The 21,778-nt window shown below is 42.5% G+C and overlaps 1 protein-coding gene across 5 annotated transcripts in view; it reads right to left on the reverse strand.

Annotated features, from left to right (window-relative positions):
• PDCD1LG2 (programmed cell death 1 ligand 2) overlaps positions 1-21,778 on the reverse strand; it is a 110,742-nt gene that overhangs the window by 52,218 nt on the left and 36,746 nt on the right. For all 5 annotated transcript variants that reach the window (XR_008956838.1, XR_008956837.1, XR_008956839.1 and 2 more), the window contains exons 3-4: positions 14,615-14,920; positions 5,615-5,884 (exon numbers count right to left, since the gene is read on the reverse strand). Coding sequence is in view for 2 of the 5 variants with exons in the window: in XM_044391212.3 (XP_044247147.1) it covers positions 5,615-5,884; positions 14,615-14,920 (576 nt within the window). In the remaining 3 variants the exon portion in view is untranslated. The remainder of the gene's footprint in view (positions 1-5,614; positions 5,885-14,614; positions 14,921-21,778) is intronic.

Consider the following 21,778-nt stretch of genomic DNA (forward strand, 5'->3'; position numbering starts at 1 on the left):
GTAAGTATTTGGAGTGCAAAGACTTCACCTAAGTCACCTCTGAATCCCGTATAGAGCCAAGTACCATCTACATGAAAGATGTCAATAAGGATTTTGGGGGCTTAATTAATCATCTGCCTACCTAGTCTACCTGGTCCGATCCTCCCTGTCCTTAGTTATCTTGTGGTAGACTGATGCTTATCCCTTAAATCCATTCTCCCTTTCTTCCCTATTAGGACATTAGCTGGACACATGGCTTCTCAGAAAGACTACATTTTGGAGCCTCCCCTGAGGTTAGGTGTGACCAACCATGAAAACTAAGTTCAAGTCATGAGTCTTCTGAGTCCTGGCCTTAAGGCGTTGGATATGTCTTCACTATTCTTTTCCCTTTCTGAAACATGGATGTGGTAGTTACCCAGTGACTACCCACACAATTCAACAGAGACAACATTCTACAGCATGGGGGAGCAACAAGATAGAAAGAACCCAGAAAGAATAGAATATAGATACTTCCCTGCTCTGAATCACCTTCTATCTCTGAATATTACATAAGAGAGAAATATGCTTCTGTCTTTTGAGGCCTCTCTGTTATGGCAGCTTAGCCTATATCCTAATATATATTCTTATAGATTGTTTTATAATAATTACATGTTACTTAACAATGATATGATGATCCAATGGGAAAACCATGCTTTATCCTTGCCACAGTCCCATGCACTCTTGCTAAAGGCACTATATTTTCCCCCATTTCCATGCTTTCTGAGTGCTGAGGACTTTGCAAGCGTGTTTCATTCAATCCCCACAATCACACTCTAAGGTATCTATCATTATTTACCCTTATTCTACAAACGTGAGACCAGGCGCCAGGATGTCTCAGTTATATGTTCATGTTCTCAAAGCTAGTAGTAGTAGTAGAGAGGATTTAAAGATTAAGTTCGTTTGACTTCAGAGCCCATGCTCCTGACTGTCAGAGAGTCCCCTCCAGGTCCCTTGGGAGGGCTTCACTTCCCACACCACAAGAATGTTGTTAGAGTTATTTCCTGTCTCCATTTTCATTACATTTCCTCATGAAAATGCAACAACTGGCCAAGCAGAAGAACGCTTGTTTCAAAAAGAAAATGGTCTCATTGACCTTTCATTTCTTGTTAAATGTTAGGATGTTCAATCACATTCTAGAGCCACTGGAGCACCTCCGACCACCACTCTCATTGCTGTATTTGCTTTATTCGTTGACTTCTGGAGAAGTTTGTGATGGGTCACAGAAGTCAGCAAGGAGCAGCTCAACTGATGAGAATGAGTAGAAAGGGGGCAGTCATAGGCAACTTAAAAATCCCTTTGAGAAATAGAAGTGAGGAACTGTGGGAGGATGTGTGACTTTGGTCATTTGTTGCTGGTATTTGGACCACAAATTAGGGCATCATTTGATTGCTGAGACCTGGACGCCCATACAGTCTGGCAGCTGGGATAATGGGACTGGGATTATCAAGACTAATCCTCCAACCCACTAATCTGTCATTTATTGAGCACTTAGTACAGGCAGACTGCTCTGTTTTTGCTTTAGTCTGGGTATAAAGAAGACCCATGTGAACAATTAAAATACATGGAAAATAAAATAGCAATGAAAGATAAAAGACATGTATAGTCACAGGCAAACAAAGTCATGTCTGCATGAGACTGCAATCAGTCTCAGGAGGAGAAATAAGATAAAGACCTCTTGTGTCCTGGAGTTATATAAACTGCTCTGGAGAAAGGGTGGGCTTGAAGTTGGTGAAGAGGGTGATTATATTTTATGTGGGAGAAACCGCCTGAGCAAAGAAATCATGGAGGTGGGAGATGGGTAAGCAAGTTCAGAGAGCACACAGTGAGGAAGGGGAGCTGAATGGAGCCCAGGAACCATGTCAGGGGGTAGTAGCATGGATATAACTCTGGGAAGGATGGGTAAACCCAGGCTGAGAAATCTCTAATGGCACAAAGATATCTTTATCTCTTTGCCAGTTGCATTTATGAGTGATACCCTGGAAGATCCTGAGCTGATGCAGACCCCACAGGTCCCTCCCATGACTGTTGACTATGCATTCAGCTACGTCGGCTTCCATGGAAAGAAGGGCCACTTTACTTCATTTGTAACTTTTCACTGGTTCAAGGTTTCCAGAGGAATGGTCAGTGTGCCCTGCCACTTCTCTACCACAAAGAAAAAAAATACTGATGTAATCAGTGGCGGAAAGGCTACATTCTAGTTATTTCTAAATTCATCTTACTCAGGCCCCTAATTCCCTGACCCTTCTGGAAAACCACATTCCATCCTTAACCAGGCAGGAGATTCCACAAAGCAAAGGACAGTTAAGTAAGCAATTCTAAGAAAAATAAATTCCCCTGTGATCGTTAGCATTTAAATGCCTCCAAAGTTCTAGTATGAATTAGTTATAGCTCAATTTTCATAAGGTGACAAGTCTGGGGATCTTCACTGTGATAAAAAAAGAGAGAATGTTGAAAGACCAACTTGCCTAATTCACTATTTTTACTCAAAGTTGACCCTAAAAATGAGGCATTTCTAATGGATTCATTTCTACCAAGATTCTTAGCACAACTCTTCTCTTTACCTCCTTATTTTATCACAATCGGTTAGAAAGAAGCTGGGCAAACTTTCGTGTTGGAATTGGGTAGTGAAGTGTGGATGGGGGAAGTAGGGAGTTGGTGATGACAATGCAGCTGGCTGCCCTGAAGACTATGTCAGGGAGGATATTTTCCCTAGAAGAAAATCCTGGAAAATTAATGACAAGATGGACATTGAGTCACTTCAATGTTCTTGGACTTGTCTGTAGACTGGTGCCAGTCCATGATGAGATGTCCTTAAATTTGAGATAGATAAGATATCTCTGATGCACCAGGTCCTATCCTGTCTGTCCCAGCCCTGATTTCAGTGAGGGCTGAATGTGGCTGAATGATGGATGGTTCTGGTCAGGTTCTGATTCACTTGCCCCTGACAATCTCGCTTCAAGCACATGCTGCTTCTGAGCCAGGGCTTCCTCAATGCTGAAGTTTGGTCCTTCTCACCATCATATCCAGTGACCCACTTGTGGAATGTTTGCTTCTTATCCCCACAAATGTAGGCTCTACTGGATTAAAGGTCCAGCTTCCTAGTGGCAAGTGCTTCTATCAAGGGTTATGTCCTACTGCATCTAAACTTACAGCTACTGCCCAGTCAGCTTGAGTTCTACCCACTGTGGACCAGCAGGCAGAGAAAAGAATTTCTGTACTGGCAGAGTGATCATTCTTGATGACCATGAAGAACTTGAATGCTGCTACCTAATGCAGGCAAGGAAGACTATGTCTGGAACTCAGGGATCCATGATTCTCTGATTTGTGTGACTTCGCGCTCAGTAATAACAATGAAAAGGTAATTGCAACAACTCTGTCTGTTCAGGGCAAGGCAACTAAAGGCTCAGTTCTCTCAGGCCTGAAAGAGTCACCAGTCCCCTCCCCACCTCCAGGGAAGCAAATTCTCCCATCTGAAGTGCTGAGTGAGGGAAATCTAGAATGTATGGTGGATGAGAGAGATCTCAATGATCAGTTATGGCTTGGGCTCAACTGTAGCAGCAGGAACTGTAGCTTGTTCTGTGAACTCTTGCATATGAAATCTTTTGAAGTGATCATGGCTGCCTCCCAGCCTTACAGCTTAGTCACAGTGGACTTAATGTAGGGTCGTAGGTGAACTTCAGCAGTGCAAGGGACAGACTGCTGCAGTCTTGTGTCACTGCCTCTCGGCTTCACCTCTAACTTCAGCCACGGCTCAGTAGAAGTCTAGGTGGACTTCATTCACCTCAAATGGCTATTTTGCTCTCTGCCCTGGGATGACTCTGACACTGCAGATGCTGGGGGGAGCTCACTCATCCCGCACACATGCATAGCTCACGGTGGGAGATGCAGTGCATACTCCTGGACGCTACCGTCAATCTATAGGGGTGAAAGCAGATGACCTCCACCTGACATGCTTTGAGTGAGCATCTGAGGAGGCCATCTGTACACTTCCCAGGTGGTCCTTGAGTATTTGAGCTCCTGTTTTGCCAACAGTAACAACTTTGATAATGTACTCTTATATTTACTTTTCCTTCTTCCCTGTCTGAATCTCCTGAACCTCTCCCTTTTGCTCCCTGAGGTCACCACCTGAATACTTACATGATACACACACTCCTATCATAGGCTCTGTTTTGTCTAACTAAGACACAGGGCAAAAAGTGAAATACAATGACAGCACGGTAAATTTTCTATAAAGTCAAATTAAAGCAGTACTAGGGACTGTCCTTTATTTGGACATTATATCCTTTGCTGGTATGGTAGAATACGGACTCTCCTCAAAGATGTCCATGTTTGAATCCCTGAAACCTGTGAATGTGTTACCCCACAAGGGAAAAGGGATTTTGCAGATGTGATTATATTCAGGACCTTGAAATGGGGAAATTAACCTGGATTATTGGGTTAGGTGGAGGCATCGAATGTAATTACAGGGGTCCTTACAAGGCAGAAAAGGGAGGCAGGAGAATTAAAGAAAGATGTGATGACACAGAAGCAGAGGTCTGAGGGATGTAGTTGCTTGCTCTGCAGGTGGAGGAAGGGACCATGGGCCAAGGAAAGCAGGTGGTCTCTAGAAGCTGGAAAAAATAAGCAAAGGAACTTTCCCTTAGAGCCTCTACCATCCTATCAATACCTTGATTTGAACCCAGCAAAGTCCCTTTTGGATTTCTGATTTTCAGAAGCTAAGCTAATAAATTCACGTTGTCTTAAGCCCACAAATTTTGCAGTAATTAGTTATAGGAGCACTAGGAAACTTATGATGTGCTTGGTGATAAAATGACCTGTTTCTTATGAAAGAATTTTGATACTGGATGTTAATTGCTCTTATTTGGCAAACAAAAAATAGTCAGACTCCCAAAATTGTTTGAAATTGTTCTGGTGTATGAAATTCTAAAGGACGGGACTCAGCATAGTCAGCAAAGGCTCCGAAAGGTTTTACAAAAGGCCAGTTTTCCTTGGAAATCCCATAACCACTTGACTATCAGCAAAGCCAGCAAAGTAATATTCATCCTGCTGACTCCTTGCACTGCGCCTGAGTCACAGTGATTAGATTTGTGCTGGGTATTTTCTGTTTCCTCTTCAGATCCATTCTCTACCCTTCCACGCTGTGCTCTGCGCTTTGAGAGGCTGACCTTTATGGAACACAGCAGTGGACTCCCTTGTTCTCTGACTTCCAGCTGGCTTCGGCCAATGGGGGGCACCAGCTGGAGGTTGGAGGGTGGGAGGAGGAGGAGGTTGGGGGGTTCATTGACCCAGCTTCCATCGTGCAGAGTTGCTGCAGGTGGCAACATCACCTACTGGAGGCAGCCGCTCCTGTCAAGGGGCACGTTCCCTAGAGCTCCCTTTCCCAGGATTCAGTAACCACTCCAATGGTGGTAATTGTTCCTCTGACTGTTGAAGCCCCAGGGTCCTGCAATATCCTTACTAGCTTCCCTAAATCCTGACCACAACTTCATAATCAGATCTTTTATCACTTTATCCTCAAATTACTCATTCTGAGTGTGCCATCTATTTCCTGTCTAAACGGGGACTGATGGAGTTAGGAAAAGGGGGCCACTCTTACCATGAGGGTCAATGACGGCTGAAAAGAGTTCTTCCACGTCGGCATTCCAGAACACACAGCTGACGTTCTTGCCAGGGTATGGCTTTAGGCGCAGAACACTAGTGATCTGGTAGAGGCCTTCAGAGGTCTTGGTATGGCTGGTGTTGGCAGGAACACTGATGTTTGGCCAGGACACTTCTGCCAGGGGATAACCTTCAGCCTGGCAGGTGAGCTCTACCTCATCTACCCCTGGGATCCTAAATAAATGAGTGTTTATTTTCTTGTAGGAAGCTGGATAAGACAAGAAGAAAAAGAAATAAGTCTTTCTTTTCTGATTCCTAGACAGCTTTGTACTCAATGCATGTGAAATGACTACAGTTATCATTATCAATATGAAGTAATAATGGTTTTAATTTTTTACACATTTCTTTTGTCTCAGCAAGCTATTTACACTGAATGATTTAATTCTCACAATATAACAAAAACGGCATTGTTGATATTCCCAATCTTTGCTGGAGGTAACTGAAGTGAGATTGAGTGTTCTGCTTAGAGTCACAGGGCTAATAACTGGTAGAGCCAATGTTTTGCACATTGGAAGTTTGATTCCAAATCTCAACAGTATTTTATCCCACAACACTCTGTGGCTTCCTGTAAATTATGTCACAACTGAGGACTGGAGAAAAGAGAGGATGATAAATAAAATCACTAGAACACCCCCACATTCTTGTTTTATCTGGACCTTCTTCTACAGGAGAAAATTCTCTTCCCACTTCCCCCTTTCCTTTCTTCTTTGTGAGATTAGGAGGAGAAAAAATAAAGACCTAGATTCTGTCTATAAGTAGTCAGGAATTGGCTGTATCTATTACTTGCTTCTCCTGTCCAAAACACAAACACACACATACACCACACACACACACTTTTGTGTAGTATATGCTGAGTGAATTAATCAAACGTTCCTCCCTGTCCTCTAGAAAACTGAGATCTAAAATGAATACAAGTGACATTGAAAGCAATAAGAAGACACGAGGACAAATCGTCCTATTATCTTAGATGATAAGCCAAAATAAAGAAATATTAACAACATATGCAGATATCAGGGAATATGGCAAGTAACCTGTTGATTTTCGGTGAAGGGAAGAAGAAATGAGTACTAGCTTTCATTAGGTAGGAAATATTTAAGAAACAGAATTTTGATACAAACTTTGCATATATGGCACAGAGGTGATAAAACTATTTTTTTCTTAAATTGTTGGGAGGAGTATAAATGGGCACAACTTTGGTGAAAAGCGATTTTACATTAAAATCATGGTAACAGCCATGCAGAAAACATCAAACATGTATGAGGTACCAAGGGTTTTCTAGGTGCTAAGCTTCATGCCCTGTGATTTTATATATTGCGGAGGGAAAAATGTTCAGGCTCCTCTCCACAATTTTTGCCCCTTGAGCACCTCCCTTTGTGTCCCTACGTTATGAGTCACTAACTTGATTACTTATAGCCAAAGACACTCACTGGATCACGGTTCACTGGACCAGGTGACTGCGTCTTGAAGCACGGTTCACAATCCGCGGCCCTCTCTTAAGCTCTTGCCTCCACGTGGTAAAGCACACTCGGCTGGGGCTGCTGGCCTGTCTGCCTCAAAAAACTGACAGCTTCCCTGCTCACAGTTTTCCACCTTCTGCTTGTGACTGGGTGGGTTGGATGAACTTTCTTACCCATGAAGCTGGATAGATGAGTAACTTCAGGGTCTGTTCTGCAAACCTGAACTCTAAGTTAAGATGAGGGTACAAGAAAAAAGAGGCCCTTATTCTAAGTCATGTTCTCCAGAGAAGCCCTGAAGTTGGGAGGCAGGAAAGGAGAAAATCATGTGCTTGTCCGGTTATTAATTTAAAAAAAAATGGAGTGCATTTCCCATTGATTCTTGTGTGTATAGCTCACTTGGTAAAGGACTTGGAGAGGAACGAGGGTGAGTGGCTCTAAAACCTGATTCTATCTCTTTAGCATATATTACCTCACTTAAACTCTTCAAGGACCCTAGGAGGTAGGTAAAATTCGTATTCTTATTTTATAAAGAAGAAAACAGCTGAAATCTGGGGTGAGGAGGGGGACTTGAACTCATGCCCTTCATGGCTACATTATTCTGAATTCTGTCTTGGAATCATCAAAAGAGGATGCTTGTCCATGTAACTGCAAAAAGTCTAGGGATGGAGCAACAGATACAGGAAGGGCGGGGACTTAGGGTCACACGGAACTGGTAGAAGATGAGGGGAATCAGGTTTGAGGCAGCCTAGTGAGGACTTGGACTGGTTAGACTCACCAGTCTCCTTGAAGCCAATTTTGATCTACCTCTAGCAATTCAACAATATCTGAAGCACGCATTTTGAGGACTCACCTATCTCTCATTTTTATGTTATTTATCTACACTAATTTTCCCTTGGTTTGATGTCCTCTTATGATCATTTATCCTATTATAGTGTAGATTATTTCTGTAAGCTCTGGGGTCTTTGGGCGAAGGCATGGAAGAGAATAAATGGATGCACAGAAGCAATGTGTTGCATATGAAGGTCTGGCCCATTCCTGCAGGGTAGCTCAGAACAAGAAGCTGATCTTGGGGGCCAAGTTGAGAAGTGATTTCAGAGGTAGGAGGGCCAAGAATCAGGAGGGAGGCTGAGGCTGTAACCTGGGATATATAAATGCAGGAGAAGATGAGAGAGATGTTCAACTCAAAGAACGAGCACGGCTTGGGGAAGAGATGGGAGCTCATAGCCTGCATGTATACAATATTAAAGATGCCTCCACAGCCTTGTGCAATTTGGGAAGTGGGTGAAAAGGCAACATTATTAGCCACAGACAATGGGGAAGCTGGACCAGGGGGGATATTCTTAGGAAAATATGAGTAAATTTTAGAATTTCAGAGCTAAAAGTGATCTTATAATTCAAACTAGTCCAACCTCCTACTCTGCAGTTGTTGGGTGTAAGTTTTACACATGTCAATTAGGCCAAGATGGCTATGTTCACACAATTCTTCTATTTCTTTTTTGTTTGCTTTATCTGTTATAATAGAGATGAGTTGAAATCTCCAAATATGATTGTGGATCTACTTCTCCTTTTAGGTCTGTCAATTTTTGTTTTATATGTTTTAAAGTTACGTTGTTAGATGTATAAACATTTAGGATTGTTACGTCTCTCTGTCATGACTTCTTTATCATGATGAAATGTCCCTTTTTATGTTTAATAATACTTCTTTTCTGGGGGTGCCTGGGTGGCTCAGTCGTTAAATGTCTGCCTTCGGCTCAGGGCGTGATCCCAGGGTCCTGGGATTGAGCCCCACATCACGCTCCTCTGCTGGGAGCCTGCTTCTTCCTCTCCTGCTCCCCCCTGCTTGTGTTCCCTCTCTCGCTGGCTGTCTCTCTCTCTGTCAAATAAATAAATAAAATCTTTAAGAAAAAATAATACTTCTTTTCTGATATTGGTAAGCTGCTAGATAACTAACTTTTGGCTAAATACATCTATAAATGGAAGCTTCTACTGCCAGGAGCAGCCATTACCATGATTAGACAATACGAAAGTTAAACTTTCACTGGAAAGATCATCCTTCTGCCAAGTCAAACTTTGCCTCTTGGCAGCTTCAATCCACTGGTAATTGTCTGATTTAGTAAGACAACATATGAGCAGCATAGTAGTTAAGAACATGGTTTGACAAGGCTTGAGCCAAGGCCTGGTTACGTGACCCTTAAAGCCCTCAGGTGCTCATTTATAAACAGGTATGATAATACTTATCCTTAACAGAAGTGTTATGAAGATTGAATGAATTAGGTGCCTAGAGCATAGTAAAAACTCAATGTTACCAATTATTATTAACTGTTGCTGATGATCCTTTGCTACGATCCTTTGGGTATTTGACGATAATTGGCAAGACTCCATATAGTTTTTCCCTTCTGGGTAAAACACGCCTACTTCCTTCAACCATTTCTCACAGGACAGTTTTTAGACCCAGCTCCACGTACCAGTCTTGTTTGCCAATGTAACGTGACCTATATTCCAGATTTTACCTAAGCAGCATGAAGTACAGTGTGACTAATTACTTCCTATGTGTTGAGCACATTTTAGGCCCACGCAGAGTTTTAATGCAGCCTAAGGTCATACAATAAATTTTATTAAACGAGTGATCTAGGTGCAGCTAGGTTGGCTATAAGAGCCCTGTTGGCACCTGGAGACTGTCTCCTGGTTGACCCAAGACCATTCATCACCCTTTGTTAGCCCTGAGTCAACACCAACTAGTTGTTCAGTCTGTTACAGTTCTAGTCAACTACACTACTATTCATCTCACATTTTACCAGTTTACGTACAAGATGCATGCTGTGTGGACCCTGGGCCTGTCTGCCCTCAGATCCATCTCTTAAGTGTTCTTCTCTCCTCTGTACTGTGTGAAGGCTGACTCCTGCAGGCTGTGTCTCCCAGGCTCCCAACAGCCCACAGGAGGCACGGTGGGAAGGCTGGAGGGCAAACAGGAGGGAGAAGTTAGGGTGTTTCCCCCTATGCTCTATGCTGCAAGGGCATCTGCAGCAGCACCCACAGCTCTTCCTTGCTCCTGCTGCCACTGGATGGGGCCCGTTGTGGTTCTAGTATCTGTCCTGTGACTCCTGCCCCTGAGCTCCATTAACCCTGCCTTCTTCCACTCCCTCCAGTCCAGTGTGGGCAGCAGCTTCTCGTTATTGCTAACTGCTGATTTGCCTCCCTGTTCCCCCCATTAGTTACTCAGTCTGTTCTATTAAAAGAATTTCTATTTTCAGATTTAAATTTCTGCTGGTTTGAATGGTTCCTGTCTCCCTGGTCCTTTCTAACTATAGAATCCCTACACGACTGGCAACTGCAGCATCTCTGAAACAGAGATAAGCTGCAGGAAGTATCTGCTTTATCATTGTAATGACGGTAATGAAGGTGAAAAGATGTAGTTTTACACGCCGTGGTCTTACAGAATGTAGGCATGTTTCTAGGAATCGCTGAAGGAAATCTTTTAGGCTTGCTCCCAATTCATCTGTTAGATGACCTGGGGAGGAACCTCAGGTTACACAGTTTGTATGCCCCAGGAGCTTTTTCCCATTGCAAAATTCAGAACCTTACTGTCTTAACTCCAGTTTTCCTTATTACCCTTCTGTTTCCCCAATGGAGGAAAGGGAGAGTTCAGCCTATCAGTAAGTGCTTTAAGCCAATGCTTTCTCTAGGTCCAGAGGCCAACTGTCGTTACCTTGCAAGGCTGCACTGCTTCTCTTGGGCTGTTTCCTCCCCAGGTCCTTTGTCTTCCCCTCCTCAGGGAAAAGGCCATTGTGAGAGAAAATGGAAGCCTTGTGACCTCCTTCCTCCACTTGCTCAAGTTGAACTCCCATCTAGCCTGAGCCTTTTCGTGGGTTTCTGTGAGCCTCAGTCCATTCCGGAGGTTGGCGCTCTCCCACCCCCTCCTCATGTCCTGCCAGGGCCTTGGGGCGGGTTTGGCCCTTCTGTTCTCAGGATTTGTTGTGTGTCTGTCTGGGATCCTTGGCTCAGGCCAGTTCTCAGCCTGTGGGCTCAAGCCCTGGGCTCTCTGTCCTCTTGGGGCCATGGCGCTCTTCTCTTTAGCCATGCTCCCCACCCTCCCTCAGACAGGTTACTCGTCATCAGGTAGTAGCAAGCGGCCTGTCAGGAACCGGTGTCTTCTAGACCCTCTAGCCCTTCTACCTAGTACTGTTCTTCCTGTGCTTTTGAAAAATTAGTTCTCTTTTCACTATATTTAATATCAACTATTGCCCAGATATCAAAGAAGGTGCTATAAACCTGTTTTCAAGTTTATGCTATAGATCAGGCATTTTAAGGAAAAAGCACATCCTCCCTCCAGTCCTGTTTCATTGAAGCAAACCCTAACGGAGGCGCCAGGTCTCCCCTGATCAGGGTAGAATACTCTTAGGTGATGGTCTTCAACTTTTCCTGTTTTTGTTTGCATTCCTCCTAAAAGCCTGTGACACAGTATGCACCCTCTCACAAGTTTATTAGGTAGGTTCTTAAAATTTGTCCTAAATGTCCATATTGGAAAAATAGAGAATGTTTAGCATTTTATAAACATTTATATTTTAAGTAAAACAATGATTTCTCTCTTACACACTTACCTAATGCTGTCTAGATATCAAAGGAGGTATCTTTTATACACACCACCATCTATGGAAAAATACACATAAAAATTCTCCTGCAGGGGCACCTGGGTGGCTCAGTCAGTTAAGCATCTGCCTTCAGCTCAGGTCATGATCTCAGGGCCCTGGGATCGAGCCCTGAATCAGGCTCTCTGCTCAGCAGGGCGTCTGCTTCTCCCTCTCACTCTCCCTCTGTGTTCTCTCTCTCTCTCAAATAAATAAATAAAATCTTTTAAAAAATTCTCCTGGAATGGTCAGAGCTTTACACTGTCTCTTTTTTACACTGTTTCATTCCATGATGCTCAGTTCCCACTCCACTTTTTCTATAGGATTCTATCTTAACTCAACATGTTAGAAAGCTCTTGTATTAGGGATCCTTATGTTTCTTTGCAACAACAAAATACATATAGCTATTGAGATTAATTTTTCTACTTGTGATCACAAGGCTTCAAGTGTTCAGTTTCCTTCTGCATTGAAATCTAATTTCTATTATCAGCACATCTAAAATCAAAATGGAAAATATTATGAATATTGATAATGATTAAAAGATAAGATTTTCTGGAAATGTATCCCTTAAGAGGATGGATGAGGGTCTCTTTTTTGATTTGTTCTTGTATCCAAGATGCATATGGCTCTGGCTGGAATGAGACAGGACCAGCCTCAGCTCTATGTCAATTTTTCCATTTCTATGGCAAGAAAGGTTAAGGAAACTGACTCATATGAACAAGTAAGTGGGTGTGGAAGCAGTTTTGTTATTGAGATGTCATTTCATGCTTAAAAGCCTTCTGATTTATATGGCAAAAAAACAAAAAAAAACCCTACTTCATTTTTTACCATCAGCTCTTAACTATATTAGGGCCTCCTCCAGCTTTGTTGAAAACAGAATTTGGCATCACCTGTTTTGCAGAAGGATTTGTTAGTCATTGCATTTTGATAAGGTATCAATATTTCCAATCGCTCTTTTGTCTAGCACGATGGAGTTTTTCTACACCCTGAGGCAATGCACCACACTGGTGAGAGGTACCCTTTTTATGAAGTGGAAGAAGGCGATGATAAAAGAGGAAGTGTTTTAGGGGAACCCCAAGAGCCTTGCCTGGAAGGCTGATTCTCAGGCACACTCAGTTTGGGGAAAGAATACGTGGGGAAGATGAAGAGTTAGAAACTCATTTCCTACAACCGCCTGTGCCTCTGCAAACCCTCAGAAAGTCTTGTGATCCCCACAGACCGTAGTATGAAGAGCAGCAAGGATTTAAAGAATAAATAATTACGATTTAAGGAATACACCTCTTCTGCACCTGAGCCATCTCTGCTCTAGGTGATGAAGCTGCCCCCTGGCTTCCCAGGAATGAGGGGCAGCCCTCAGCCGGGAAGAAAGAATGCAAGGACTGGCCCCGAATTGCCCAGAGACCCTACATGCATTACAGCATTCAAACAAAGGTTAACAAACTCGGAGGCAGTGAGTTAGGGGTGCGGATACTGAATACATTAGGGGATCGTGAGAATGTAGAGCCAGCTTTCCTCCCATTAATTGAAATCAGAGTAACTTCAAAGTTCTGGAGTTCATCCCAGTTGTGGATGGAGGAAATGCAAATAAGATTGAAGGCAGTTACATCTAGGCTAATGACTCTCCTCGTGACTCATTGAGAATTGAGGGGACCGGCAGTCTTTGAACCAGCTCTCTGGACACTTACCACATGCCAAGAACTATGCTCAGTTCTTTATGTTCATTATCTCTTTTAATTTGTACAATAATACTCCGTGCTAGGTGCTACTGTGGTTATCCTTTTACAAATAAGAAAAATGTGAGCTTGTAAAGGTGAGATAACCCGCCCAAGGTCCCAGGTGAAAACATTTACCCTCATGTCTAATCCTCCTAGTTTATCCTTCCTTGTACCAGATCACGAAGTCACAGCATTGCTGCCAAGGTCAATGGTCTTTAGGGACCAAAGTCTACGGACTTTCCAGAAGACAGAACAGATCCTCTGAGGCTTACTGGGTGAGACTGGGAGGAGGCAGAGAAAACCCAGAACAGTCAGTGTGGGCTGAAACACACAAGCTGGTGAACTGAGTCAAGTCTGTTCTTTTATACTTGTTAGAGGGCTTTTGCAAAATGGCCTCTTCCAAAACAAACATGAACTGGAAGATTCTCTTCAGGCTTCGGTTCTTGGCTTGTGTTGCTGTGCGGAGAGCTCTTAACCTAGAGGAATGGGGACAGCTATGGACTTGACTGGGATCCCCCTTCACTTCCCTGGACTTCAGCGGCTTCACTTGCAGTATGTGAAGCTTGGACTACAGCAGTGTCTTTCAAACTTTTTGGACTATGTCCCAGAGTAAGAAAAAATACTTTACATCACAATCCAACACACACACACACACACACAGCCTCTGAAACAAGTTTCACAAAATGACGCTCAGCCCTACTATGTCATGCCTTCTGATCTATTCGTTTTACTTGGAGAGAGACACCCACCTTGTTGCTACTCACTAAATTGATAGTTTAATCCATGGATGGTCAGCAAACCATGGTTTAAAAAACTGGACTAGAGGAATAAGCTTCTCTTAAAGAGGAGCTCAGTGATGAAGTCAGTGTTGTTCCTTGGGGGATCCGTGAGGGAGGCAAATCTTATCTCTGGGACCCTCCCGGCTTTTAGGGACCCATTTCCTGCCTTCCCTCCAGACCCATGTTATTCCTGCAATTCCTGCCCCTATGTACCCTCACCTCAGCTGCTTTATACTCAGATGTTAAGAAATATTTCTGGGCAGGTGCTTCTGTTTTCTCTAAGATAGCCCTGTCTCCTTGGAACCAGCCTCCCAGTTTTTGCTTCTGCAAATCCACAGATTCCAGTCCTTAAAACGACTCACCTTTGACTTTCAGAGTCAGGTACTTGTAGTCCCAGGCGACCCCGTAGATGATCAGGCAGCAGTACTGGCCTGCATCCGTCACTTGGACTCGAGGGATGTGGAATAAGGCCTTCCCCAGGGGCAGCTGCTCCTCCAGCAAGCTGGCTCTTTCGCTGTGCAAGAATGTATTGTTTTCCATCTTGTGCAAACTGGCCTTTAAGTCTCTGAGTTCCACATGACCTCCCGTGTCAAAGTGACACTCCAGGGTCACATTGCTGCCAGAGTCTACTGTGTACAGTTCCTTAGGGACCGTCACTGTGAATAAAGCTGAACAAAAAACAAGACATTCTCCCATTGTCTGCCTTCACATCTCAGTTCTGTGCAGAGTGGGAGCTGAGGAGGCCCATCCCACCCCCGTGTTCCAGGAGACCCCTGTCATGAACTGGGCCGTCCTTCAGGCTCCTTTCTCTCCTGTGCCCTGTCCTGTCTGGGCAAGAGTGGAACTCTTGATCTGCTGTTTTGAGGTACTTCTCTCCTCTCAACACGCCCCACCTGCACAGCTGATTGCTGTCCTCTCATCTATTATTCAGGCTCATTTTCTCCATATGGATCAAATTATAACATCCCTGCCAAATACAACCTCCTCTCACGACTGGGAATAATAAGAACTATCATTTGTTGAGTTCTTACTATGTGTTAGTCCTCCACCAACACACAATCTCATTTGGTCTTCCAGAAAGCCAGCAAGGTAGAGCCAGCCTCTTTTTAGAAAATGAAACCGAGGCACAAAAGAGTAGCCAGGATCAGACCCAGGTACTGCTAAGCTCCAAGCGCCCTTAACTACCGCATCACACAAGCCCACTGGACAAGCTGCTTCTTTTCTGTCAATAAGGAGAAAGGAAGAAAGAACTGTGCTAGGCTCTTTATAACCACATCACTTAATCCTGAAAATACAACCATGAAATATGTATTATTATTACTGTTTTACAGTTGAGGAAAGTGGCTCAAAGAGGTTCACGCCAGGACATACAGTTAGTAAAGTTAACATTCAGAGCCATTTAGATGTTTGGCTTAAAATTCTATAGTTTCCACTGCAACAGTATTTCCCAAAATATGAGGCACATGTGAAGCATGAAAAACAATTTTATTTAGGGCAGAATTAAGGCCTAAAGGGAACTGAATTATTCAAGAGGAATTTATTTCCTCTTCAATTCTGTGTCAACTCTTCAAGTAACATAAAATTTGCAACTAGACTCTCACACCTCCAACAATGGCTATTTCTCGTTTTAATGAAACGGAAAGCTCCCAGGCAGATACTGTAGATATCTGGGTAGAATTTAATAACACTACTTTCATCACATTTATTTTTTGCTTATATCCTCTATTTACCGGTAACAGTGATACTGGTTTTCCATTTACCACAAGGGTATACCATTTTGCCTAAAGAATAAAAGCTGAGTTGGTTTTATAGAACTCTATAAGAACAACGGCATGAAGAGTGGTGAAGCAAAGTCAAACTAACGAAGGTGGTGTATGCATGAATACACCGTGGGAAACTGTACAAGATTTTGCCGCCGCCATCATTAATGAATGGAGGTGTGGCAAAATCCTAAGGTAATTTCTAAATCATGACAAAAGATTAGAACAGATTATATTCAGGAGAGCTTGCTTCACTCATTCATTTAATTATTAACAAATATTTGCGGATGGCTTCTAGGCATATGCTATTCAAGGAGTTTTTACCATCAGAAAGAGTGGTAGGTAAGAGCATGGGGTTTAGTGAGGAATCATCTGGATTGAGATTATGAGCCCTTTGATCTTGAATGTGTCATTTAGCTCTGTGAGTCTCTGCTTCTTTATCTATAAAGGTGCAAGGTTAATATCTGCCTCTAAGTATTGTGGTGAAAATTAGACAAAATGGCACGTGTGAAGTGTCTTGTTTTGGCAGGTAATAGGTGGTCAGCAAACTTTGGCTCCTTTCTTTTGTACTCTGTTATGATTCTTGGGACGGTGGTAATCCGTATATGCAACACAGGGCCATTCTTTATTAACCATGATATTTTATTAACCAGGACAGCCCATTCCCTGACCACCCTGGGCAAGAGATTTTTTTTTTTTTTAAGATTTTATTTATTTATTTGAGAGAGAGCACAAGTGGGGGGAGGGGCAGAGGGAGAGGGAGAAGGGGACTCCCCGCTGAGCAGGGAGCCCAACAGAGGGCTCTATCCCAGCTGGGATCATAACCTGAGCCCTGGGATCATGACTGACTGAGCCACCCAGGCACCCCCTGGGCAATAGATTTTAAAGTATAAGTAAATTTTGCATTTCCTATTGCTTAAATGATTCACATTGCAATTCTCTTCTGACCTGAGTTTCTCCTCCTATAATCCAGCAAGACTTTGAAGGCAGTGACCAGGCTGAGTTTGTATTGGTATCTTCAGTGCCTAGCACATACTATGTTCCAGTTAAGCATTTGGCAAATGGCAGCAAGAGCGAGAAGTAAGAAAGGATGAGCCTAACCATACTCACTTCTGTTTTCGTCTCATCAAACTGCAACTTGCCCATGTTGCACAAACTGGCTGGCATTCTTAATCATCACACAGCACACTTGACAGTTATGCTCAAACTTGAGATTTATCAAGAACAACTGGGCAAGTTTACATTTTGCCTGCAACCCCTGCTTTAACCATCACGGTAACATTAATGTGCTTTTCTAACAGATCAATGGTACAGGAGCAAGTTCACATCTGCCCAGCATGCTCTTGTGCAGGCTGGGGCGGGAGCAGGTCTAGAACATGAGTGTTTCTCGGTAAAACACTGCTGATCACACCTGAATTTGCTTGGACAGGTTGAGAAGACTGCGGGATGTCATATGTGAAAAGAGATTGTGCTTCCGAAATTCCTGCATGATTCCATTTCATGAAATCCACTCGTAGTAACTCTCATTCTGGGTCTCCCTAATAGGACCCTCTGAAGGGTAGATCCCTTTCTGATGGGGATCATCTCCAAATTTTGAGTTATTAAGTCCCCTTTTAACCAAGACAGAGCTGCCTGCTACCAAATCCACTCTGGCCTGAAGAGGGGTCACTGTCAGGAATTCACTTTTATTCTCCTTTTTATTTTTTATTACACCTGATATAACAGGAAGCAGGGAAGAGAAATGGGCTTGCACGGAAGTTCAGTTGCTGAGCCTGAGATATAAGTGTCAGAGGACTTTGGGTGTTGCCTCTATTGAATTTATTTAGCAAATTTATTTACCGCACTTAGGCTCTCTTCTCATGAGAGAGAGAATGTCTGTAACTTCCTCTGGAACTCCCCATAGCAGACAGCAGAACTCCCCTCTTTAAACTCTGGGCCTTTGCTTCTCTGTTTGCTTCTCTCCTCTGCTTTGTGCAGAGTGTGTGTACAGGGGTTGCAGGCATAAAGTGTGTTACCTCTTAGGCAGGTGGTATTTTTCAGCGAATTGTTCATAAGAGGAAAGAGCGATTAGCAAGCCTGAATCAAATATCTGAGTAGCTCAGAATAACTAGAGGATTAATTGTTATTTAGTGTAATTTTGCCTCAATTAAAGCTTCTAAGACATGCAAAGCTGTGAGCTTGATTACCCTATAAAAATGAGGAGTCCAGAAATGCAATATACTTTTAAGATCCTAAATTACTCTTACTTATTGTAAATTACAGAGGCAATAAAAACACTCTTGCAAAAAACTGCATGAAGATATTTTTCTCAAGCCTGGACGCACATCAGAGTCACTAAGCAGAATGCCTCAACTTTAGCCATCTTGGAATCACTTGGGAGGCTTTTTAAAAAAATACCAGGCCCCACCTTGGATTCTTTAAAAATAAATTCTAATTCTTTTGTGAGGACAGCGTCAATCTTTTTTTAATTTCCTTGGAAGCTTCTAATGTGCAGAGAGCATTGAGAACCATTGGTTAGATAAAAAAAACACCTGCACAGGTGGAGCACCTGGGTGGCTCAGTCGTTAAGCGTCTGCCTTTGGCCCAGGGTGTGATCTCAGGGTCCTGAAATCGAGCCCCTCATCGGGCTCCCTGCTCTGCTGGGAGCCTGCTTCTTCTTCTCCCACTCCCCCTGCTTGTGTTCCCTGTCTTGCTGGCTGTGTCTCTCTCTGTCAAATAAATAAATAAAAAAGCTTAAAAAACAAAACAAATAAAAACACCTGCACAGGCAAACATCTTTTATTACCCCGCCCTGCAAAGTGTCCTCAGCTTCACCTGGGAGCAAGTGAGGGATTTTGAATCTCAGGCCCTGCCTCAGACCTGGAGAAGCAGACTCCACATTTTAACCAAGTTGAGGTGCTCCTGTGCACATTACTGTGTGAGAAACAGACTTATAACACGAGCCTGCACTTGGGCTGTTACTAGGAAGCAGAGTAATCATCAACATGTATTAAACACAGTGAGCCAGACACTGGGGTAATCTTCACATCATCATCTCATTTGATATTCCCCAAACTCCGCAAGGTAGGAGTTATCGTGCCTCTCTTACAGATGGCGAAACTTAGGCTTACAGAAGTGATACAACTTGCCCAAGGTCAAAGAGTGGTAGCTCATGGGGTTGGAATTCCAGTTCATATCTCTATCTTGAAAGCCTGTACTGACAAGTCTACAGATAACAACCATATATCCACTGGCATGTATATGTTATATCCATGAAGGAGATAGATACACTTTTCAACTTTATGCTAAGGAAAATACATTTGGTGTGTGTGTGTGTGTGTGTGTGTGTGTGTATGTGTGTGTATTTATATCTGGGTTCTTTGTGCTGTTTGATTGAGCTATGTGTCTGTTTTTATGCCAATACCATACTGTTTTGATGACTATACCTTTGTAATATAGCTTAAAATCGGGGGTTATTATATTAAGCTTCAATCTAGCATTGAACTCCTGAAGTTATGAGACCAAGGAAAACTGGAAGGTTTCCACAACTATAAGATTAAGCAGACAAAAACAAAACAGGTTTTCCCATTCATTTGGGCCCCCTGACTAAATTAAAGGGCAACAAATTCGGCCAAGACATGAAAAATTCATACATGCAGTTTCTTTAAGCAGATCAAAGCAGCTGGGTTCAGTAATGCTGGAGCCTTTTTGAAAGTTCTTAGGGAAACTGTGTATTTTATTTGCAATCAGGCATCAATAGGAGTCAGCACCTGTCACATCTCCAGAAACACAAAACAAATCATTTGCATTACCTCCCAAGATAGCTTCCTCTTTAAGCTAATTTTATACTTTTTTTTCCATTTAATAACAGAAGCTGAAGTTTTTTTCAGACTCCGTACTTAATGAACTTGAAAGGTGGGGGCTGCTTCACACAACTACAGTCTTCAGAAAACTCTAGTTCCTAGTTTAGGATAGAATCCTGCTCTGGGCACCTGACTCATCTGCTCCTCTTTGTAGGAATAATGCATGGGGACATCTCATCCCTTAGAAATCCTTTCCGCAACCTGATTCTTCTGCTTTGTATACCTTGGGGGTCTGAAGAAGTAGTTTCAGAGGTTGAAGATAGGTCAAGTGAGTGACCCAGGGTGTGGTCCCCACCCCAGAATGACCTCAAGCATCACCATGGTCATGTGACCCCCTGGTTTTTATCCCTTTCTGGAGGATGAAGAAAGAAGGAAAAAACCAATAAAAGGAATAATAGTTGGGGTTACTTTTCCTCCAAGACATGACAAAGTACAGAAATGAATATTTCCCCTTAAATGTATCTGGTTTACAAGATGTCCTTAGGTTTTGAAACAAAAATACAAGACAAAAAGAATTACAACATTACAGAAATCAGAAGACTGTGCTATGAGGGAAAGCATATACACAGAACAGATGGCAAAATGGAGTTCAGAAATAGACCCACACAAATATGACCAATTGATGTTTGACAAAGGTGCAAAGGCAATTCAATGAGGAAAGGATAGGCTTTTCAACAAATGGGGTTGAAGAAACTGGACATCCGCACACAAAAAAGAAAAAAAGATGACTTTCAACCTATACTTTATATCTTCTATGACAATTAACTCAAGATGGATTATAAAACTAAATGTAAAATGCAATTATAAAGTGTTTAGAAGAAAATACAGGAGAAAATCTTTGAGAGCTTGGGTTAGGCAGAGTTCTTAGACATGACGCCAAAGCACAGTCCATATAAGAAGAAAAAGATAAGCTGGATTCCACCAAATTTAAAATCTTTGCTGTGCAAAAGACACTGTTAAGAGAATGAAAAGATGAGCCACAGACTGAGAGAAAATATTTGCATATCACACATCCGATAAAGGACTTGCATCTGGAATAGACAAAGAACTCTAAAAACTTAGTAAGAAAATGAACAAACCAATTAAAACTGGTCAAATGGTTTGAATACAAACTTTACCAAAGAAGACATATGGATGTCCAATTGCCATGTGAAAATATGCTTATCATCACTAGATATTAGGAAAATGCAAATTAAGCCACAAAGAGATACTTCTACACACCTATTAAAATGACTTTAAAAAACACGACAATGTCAATACCAAGTGCTGCCGAGAATGTGGAACAATTGGAGTGCGCAAACTTTGCTGCTGGGAATGCAAAAATAGTCTAGGCACTTTGGAAAGATTTGGTGGTTTCTTATAAAGTTAAATATATACTTACCACATGACCCAGCAATCCTACTTCTGGGTATTACCCAAGTGAAATGAAAACCTACATTCTCACAAAAATCTATACATAAGCGCTTATAGCAACTTGATTCGTAATTGCCAAAAACAGGAAACAACCCAAAAGTCCCTTAGCTGGGGAATGAATAAGCAAAATCTGGCATATACATATAGTGGAATACTACTCAGCAGCAGAAAGGAAGGAACTGCTGAAACATATAACAACATGGATAACACTCAACTGTGTTATGCTGAGGGAAGGAAGCCATACAAAACGCATCTCTAGGTATCTAGTGGATAATCCCGTTTATATGATAACCTGGAAAATTTAAAACTATAGAACAGAGAATAGATCAGTGGGTACCTGGGATTAAGAGTTGAGAGGGTTTTTTGTTTGTTTGTTTGTTTGTTTGTTTGGCAAGTGGTGGAATTGTTCTGGATCTCGATTGTGGTGGTGGTTATACGACCACACATTTGCCAAGAACTGTAGATGTTTCTATTAAAAAGACTAAATGTTACTGTATGTCAATTTGAAAAT

Source organism: Ursus arctos, unplaced genomic scaffold (assembly GCF_023065955.2).
Source record: "Ursus arctos isolate Adak ecotype North America unplaced genomic scaffold, UrsArc2.0 scaffold_33, whole genome shotgun sequence".
NCBI lineage: Eukaryota > Metazoa > Chordata > Mammalia > Carnivora > Ursidae > Ursus > Ursus arctos.